This window comes from Amblyomma americanum, chromosome 2 (genome assembly GCF_052857255.1).
Source record: "Amblyomma americanum isolate KBUSLIRL-KWMA chromosome 2, ASM5285725v1, whole genome shotgun sequence".
NCBI classification, from domain to species: Eukaryota; Metazoa; Arthropoda; class Arachnida; order Ixodida; family Ixodidae; genus Amblyomma; species Amblyomma americanum.
The window spans coordinates 182,281,357-182,287,783 of NC_135498.1; the positions used below are offsets into that span (position 1 = coordinate 182,281,357).

Here is a 6,427-nt window from a genome sequence, read left to right on the forward strand (position 1 = left end):
CGACACTCGATCAGACAGAATGATTATTAAGTGTATTGCTTCTTCATTTCATTTTTAATCTTTCTTCCTCAGGCAAAAATAATACACAGTAAGCTGCCGAAGAATGAAGGGCAGGTGGTTCTACGGCGATGTGCGAGACAATGCGATGGCCTCTTCTCGCATGCTGCTCCACAGCTGCATGAAAGAGGCCTTGTCCCCCTTTTCTTGTATTTTCTTTTCAAAACGCGCCAGCTGTTCGGGCGTGAAATGATCCTTCCAGCTCCCTACCCTGGCTTCTTTGACAATGGAGAACTTGCTTTCATCTCCTCCGTAACCATGCTTGCAAGTAATCTTTTGCCCTGTGAAGAAATTATTCCATTCTGGAACCTCGCATCCTTGAAGTTCGTGCACAATGACTTTCCTCATATTTTCTGCTTTCGAATATACTAAAACGTTCTGGAGCACTTGCTCGTCTTCTTCTAAAGCTCGGCCATAATCCTCGCCCAGAAAGTGCGCTAGTCTGAGCACCGTGCTTCTGGTGTCCATCTTGAGTTCTTCGTAGGTCAGAAAAAACACGTTTGGCTCGTCCTTCAGCGCATACCCGGATGCCACGTGGTCGAAGTAGTCCCCGTAACCCAAGTCACCTTTCATGAAAGGCTCGACAAAATCTTCGAACTTGCCATCCTGAAAGCGGTAGATGTTAACATCGGCCATCATGCGGAACGTTGAGACGCACACGTCCCAAGGATTGCGAGCTACGTAGATGTACTTGGCCTTTTCGTTCATCGTCTCACGCCGCAATGGCAAATGTGTGACGAACAACCTTACGGGAAGAGTCGGCTTCCAGTCAGCACAGTCCATGTACTCGATTGCCCGGAAGTCGCGAGTGAATTCCGCGTAGTTAATTACTTCGTCATGTTTGATGATCAGCTGCGTGATGTACTGGACCCAGTTCGTGCCACTCTTGGCGTATTGGCTCTGCACGACATCACCCTCTGTAGCACGGAATGACTGGTTCATCCTGAACACTTCTGGGTTGATCGAAGGGGACCTCGGTACACCATCGATGATCTGGCGGTAGGGTGTCCGGCCCGGCATGGCTGTGCTTTGCTGCCGAGTAGAGGTAGTGAACGGCAAGAAGAGACATATTGAGCTGCACTCCTAGCATTTAAAGCTGGTATATTTTTTGTTATTTTTTTCGAACACTTGAGGTTATGTCCGAAACAGTGGCTTACATTTTTTCAGCTGCAGGTTATCCCGATAAAATGAAGTATGCAGCACTAAAACAGAAATTTCATACATTTGTTGGGCAATTATGATGAGAAAGGAGCAAGAGAGGCTAAAATAAACATTTTGGTTCCTAAACCAGGTCAGTTTTTGTGTTCAAGATGATGATGCTCACGGGAACATTCTAGGTTAGAACAGGGTGGCAAGAAATTGAACAGCGATACAGCTTTCGTAAAGATTATGCCGCGACTAGCAATTCGGAGGGGGTTGGCACAATAAATGAAGGTTATTCTGAATCTCTTTAACAGGCATCCTTACCGAGTGTTCATTTATTGCTGCTGTCTTTCGCTGTCGAATTAATAGTGTTTCACTGTTCATAGTGGAAAGAAAGAGCAGCGGCTATTCAGAACTGTGTGCTCTAAGGTGTCTATAACATGGCAGTCTTGTCGATATTTAACTGTTGTGAATATTTCACGCAAATTTTAACTGATTCTGAAAGTTTACACGCTGTTACTGCCTGCCTGGTAAAGTAGTCTCCTCCATCAGCAAGAACAACAGTTACTAATATTTATCGTTGTTGTTACTATAATATCGTTGAAAATGGAGCAATTAACTCTGTCCCGAGTGAGATTTCTTCATTTATGCGAACGATAGGAATTTATTGCAAATTTTTGGCAAGAAATGACTAGTACTTTTCGCTTGAGGTTAAATATTTCGATCACCTGCGGATTTGATGCCAAATTTAGTTTCAAGTTTGCACATTATGGTTTTAGTAAGGCCATCAGAACAAAGTACGTAAGATGTTTAAAAGGATGAAGTAGTGGCGTCTTAAAGCTACAGGGGCGTAGCCAAGGGTGGTGGGGGGGGGGGTGCTTATGGGGCTTTAGCCCCCCCCCCCCCCCCCCTCCTCCAATGTTTTTGAGCTGTCAAGCATCGCTGACCAAAACATCAACCGGCGCCAGAAGTCATTCTGGATTTTGTCACCTACAGTGCATTTTTCAGACTAGAAAAGACATTTCGGAATTTTGTCGCGAACATTGCTAACTCGTGTTGAATTTTGGGGCAACGCCCATGCACCTGGAGTCATGTAACGCAAGGGGCCCCATCCTAGCACAATCTTTCAACGGCCTATCAATGGCTCGCCGCTGCGACTAAAATTTCGGTGCAGTTACTCGCAAAACATGACCGGGGACAGCTGCCGCTGCGCAGTACGCTGGAACGAACGACAGCGTCATTCAGATCTTTTCCTGGCAGTTGCATATGTACAAAACTGTAAAGGTTCTTGAACAACAGGCATTCATTAAAATATTTGTCCTCTACTCGCTAATTTGATGGCCTTCACGTTTTTCATATCAGCGGCATGCACAGCTTTGCTGGTTCCGAACGGATATAGGAAGCATCGGTATCAGTTATGCCCCTGCCACAAGTGAACGATAAGGGGATAGTTGGTATGACATGATTACAAGACATAAAACTGAGCAGGGGACAAGACACAGAAGAGAAGAAAACAGGGCGAGCTCGTCCTGTTTGCTTCTCTCCTGTATCTTGTCCCCCGCCCAGTTTTATTTTTTGTAATCATGTCTGCCTCGCTTTTTAAGACATACGAATGCATTTTTTATTTAAAGAAATACATATTTCACTTGCCTAGATAGCGTAGCGTTATCTAATACGCAACGGCATTGTCAATGGCAATGGCAATACAGTTAATATTGTTGCGTTTGATTCTTCCATAAATTATATGAGGAGGCCGCGCTGCAACATGAGCCTCCCCCCCCCCCCCCCCCCCGCACAAAATTACTGGCTATGCCACTGCTGTAAATCACTGCCTGAAAATGAATGCTTGGAGTTTCTTTAAGAATGTAACAAGTGCAAGAAATCAATAGGAGCTAGCTCACCTGGAGCTCTAGGCAGTCGGCTTGTTGTCCGCTTGCGAGAACGGTGCGGCATGGATACGGAAGCAGGTCATGGCTGCACGTGCAACTTGTGCGGTATCACCGAGCCTTATCTCCGGGGGGAAAAACTAAGCGCGTATATTTTTAGTATGCCAACCGGAGCAAGAAGCGAAGGAAAGTATCGGGGGATGTGTCCAGCACCGGGAAGAACCTAGGAGACGACGCTAATGCTAGCTTTGCTTTGTCTTCGTGCGGAAGGCTCTTTTTGGATATACTTATTGTACTTTTTTAATAAGGTGTATTATTGAGCTAGTTGGTGCACGATCACTTAAAACCAGCAGCAGAGAAGGAGCAGGCACAAAAAAGAAAGACGGAGACGTGGACAAGGCTGTGTGCTTCTTTGAGTTTTGTTCTCTGTTGCTGGTTTTAAGTGCTTTTTTGTGTGCTTGTATTGATAAGTGATAGTTTATCTTGTCGTTGTACTATATTTATGTGTCCTTCTGCTTTCTAATAAAACAGTTGTGAAACGGTGTGTGTCCTGTGCCTTCTTGTATTGTCTTAATAAAGTTTGTGCCTACAAAAAGATTATGACGAGCTTCCAACCAGCACATTTTTCTATTCTGTGCAGCTATGCAGCGCGGAGCACCTTATTAACTGCCACGGAACAAAATGTGGCAAAAAGGACTCCAAACAGTACCAAGCAGAGTTAACTAGATTATAAGCTCTCGCCACGGCATGCATTCATGCGACATAGCGAAAGCTCTGTTTTTCTTACGGTGAAACTTCCTGAAGAGAGCACTTTTAAGCAGTTGGGTTAACTGATGCTAATATGAAACTGGTGCCTTCAGTGCACGACTAATATGTTCCGAGAAAGAAGGCACTGGACGAACTGTCGACAGATGACTCACGGCACAAAGTCAGCACAAGAACTAATTTATGGATATAAATTGTTCTGGTTGAAAAATTTTACGGCAGGCGAGAAAAAATATTGTAAATTCTTTGCGATCGGACGTGCAGGAAAATATATTTATTGGAAAGTATTACTAGTCGCGTTACGAGCAAAGTTGGCGGCGTGTGTGCGTTAGTGTATGTACTTGCAGATGGTAGAGAAAATCCCGACGATGGTAACGAAAATATGATGACGTCATCAAGCGGCCATAGGATGCATACATCAAGCCGAGCAATGCCATTTCAGGCAATCATACACATGTCGTTATTCTATATATACTCCCCACTGGCCCGACCTCCATGTGGCGCCTCTTTTCCCGACAACATTCGTACCAAAATTGTGACGCAGCCGTTTGTCGCTCAGCGCTTAGGATGGTTTCGTACGATTTCTTGTTGCATATTGCTTACATGGGCTCGGCAAGTTAGAGGTTAGTTTGCGACAGCGGTTCGATCCGAGGACATTTTCACCTTGAATTCTATGCCTTCCCGGACTGTTTGCCTCGTCCCTCAAGGTGCTGTTGAAATGTCCCCATAAATGTGAGACAGTTCCTGCGCCATTTCTTCTCCTCAAAAACCAGGATAGGATAAATATAACTTTATTAAGATGCCGGAAATCGACGGTTTAACGCGTCGTAACGTTGGGCAAGTGTCAACCCGGGGTTATGCCCTACTCTGCACTACCCCAGTTCGGCCCGTTTGTGGTGGCTCGTGAGGTTTGTGCTTTTCGGGCCTGCTGGACGGCCCATATTTGAGTGTCCTTGTTTGAAGGCTGCACTGCTCTTTGAAGTTTGGGCGGGTATGTATGTCCTGGAGGTGGCTTCGGTGGGGAACCTGGCACAGTCCCACATGACGTGCCATTGGTCCGCCGGACACACTGCGCAGACACTGCACACACCACTCGGATGGAGTTCTGGGTGAAGCACGTGTAGCACTGCCGGGACGAGGAGTGGCCCGGTCTGTATCTGCCTTAGAATGACGGCCTCCTCCCTATTGAGTGTCGGGTGGGGAGGCGGCACTGTCCGTCGGGCTAGGCGGCAACACTTGGTAGCTTCGCCTTAACCGGTCACACGGTCCTTGGTTTCGAACAACCACACGGAATGGTCATTCTCGGTGGTGCGGAAGGTGAGCGCTCGTGCCGCCGAATGGACCTTCTCGTTGTGGTTCGGCGAGGATGCACACTTTCCCGCGAGACAGAGTTAAAGACGATAATCATTTCTTCGCACTTAAGCAGTGTTAACTGTATTTGCCGAAGTTTCATTTTAATATGTGTAATGTTGCCCCTAACTACAAAATTGATTAGATATTATAGGAAAGCAGATCGCGCTTCTATTAAGGCAGGACTAGCACGATTTTTAAGCGATTTCTTGAAGTTTTCTGAACGATCACTGCAGGAAAATTGTCGGCCGTTTAAATCGCAAATAATCGAACATACTAACGAATTTATTCGCCTGCACAGATTATAACCCAGGTTTAATGCACCTTGGTTTATATCATCATTGAAGCGATTACTGAAAAAAACAACAAACGTATCTTCCGGAGAGCCAAGTGATCTATGCACGAAGTAAAATGCAATGTTACTAGACCAGGTTAGTTTTCAAACTTCCCATTCGAGCCATGCATTGCAGATGGCACATTTTCCTTCTCCGTCGCCAGGTGGCAGTGACGTCGTATCAGGCTCCAAGTCCCTCGCGTCGTCTGCTCGCGGAGGCGTAGTTTCGCTGCGTGTGAGCCTTATTTTCCGCTCCGTTTCATAGAATAGATGCTATGAAACTAGACATTTTCGGCGGAAACATTAACTACGCAGGTAAAGAGAATGGAGCGACACCCAATGCTTATCTCCCTGAGTAATTCCGCGAATATGTTGCGCTGGGCTCTCGTATCACACGCGCGTGCTTTGTATGCCGCTTTCTCGAAATGCGGCCAGCAACGAAGCCCACCCGAGATCTCGGGTCTAGCAGCGCGACAGCAGTGGGTTGCGCATTATGTAGAGCTTTGAGCACCTTTAATGTGATTCAAGTTGTCAGCCACCAATAATAAAACAAGCGCAACAATTTTGAAGCCCTCAGCGAAGTTTCTAGAAATCTTTATAGCAAAGTTTTTAGTGATGCAGCTGCAAGGTATTTTCTGCTAGATGGGCCGATGCAGATAGTATATCAGACGTATAGATATGATAAAAGCCAGGAGAAAGTAACGATGAGGGGTTCAGCGGCTCGCAGCTTCCCTCCCGTTTTTTTTTGTTCGCTCAAGCGTTCTAGGGCGATATAGGACTACAGCCGATGGTTGCACATAGTACGCATTTGCCATAAAAGAAATCATGCATAACATGTGGTCCAGACTCTAACAGCATAAGCTTTTGAAAATTCATCTTTTTATTAGGCTGC

At 45.9% G+C, this 6,427-nt stretch overlaps 1 protein-coding gene across 1 annotated transcript; it reads right to left on the minus strand.

Moving 5' to 3' along the window:
• Positions 1-33: 33 nt before the first annotated feature.
• On the minus strand, positions 34-3,186 carry LOC144119351 (3-alpha-hydroxysteroid sulfotransferase-like). Its single transcript, XM_077651994.1, has 2 exons — positions 3,102-3,186; positions 34-1,089 (listed from the first exon to the last, which is right to left on the minus strand). The coding sequence occupies exon 2, from the start codon at positions 1,075-1,077 to the stop codon at positions 121-123; it is 957 nt and encodes a 318-aa protein (XP_077508120.1). The 5' UTR covers positions 1,078-1,089; positions 3,102-3,186; the 3' UTR covers positions 34-120.
• Between the last annotated feature and the right edge of the window lie 3,241 nt (positions 3,187-6,427).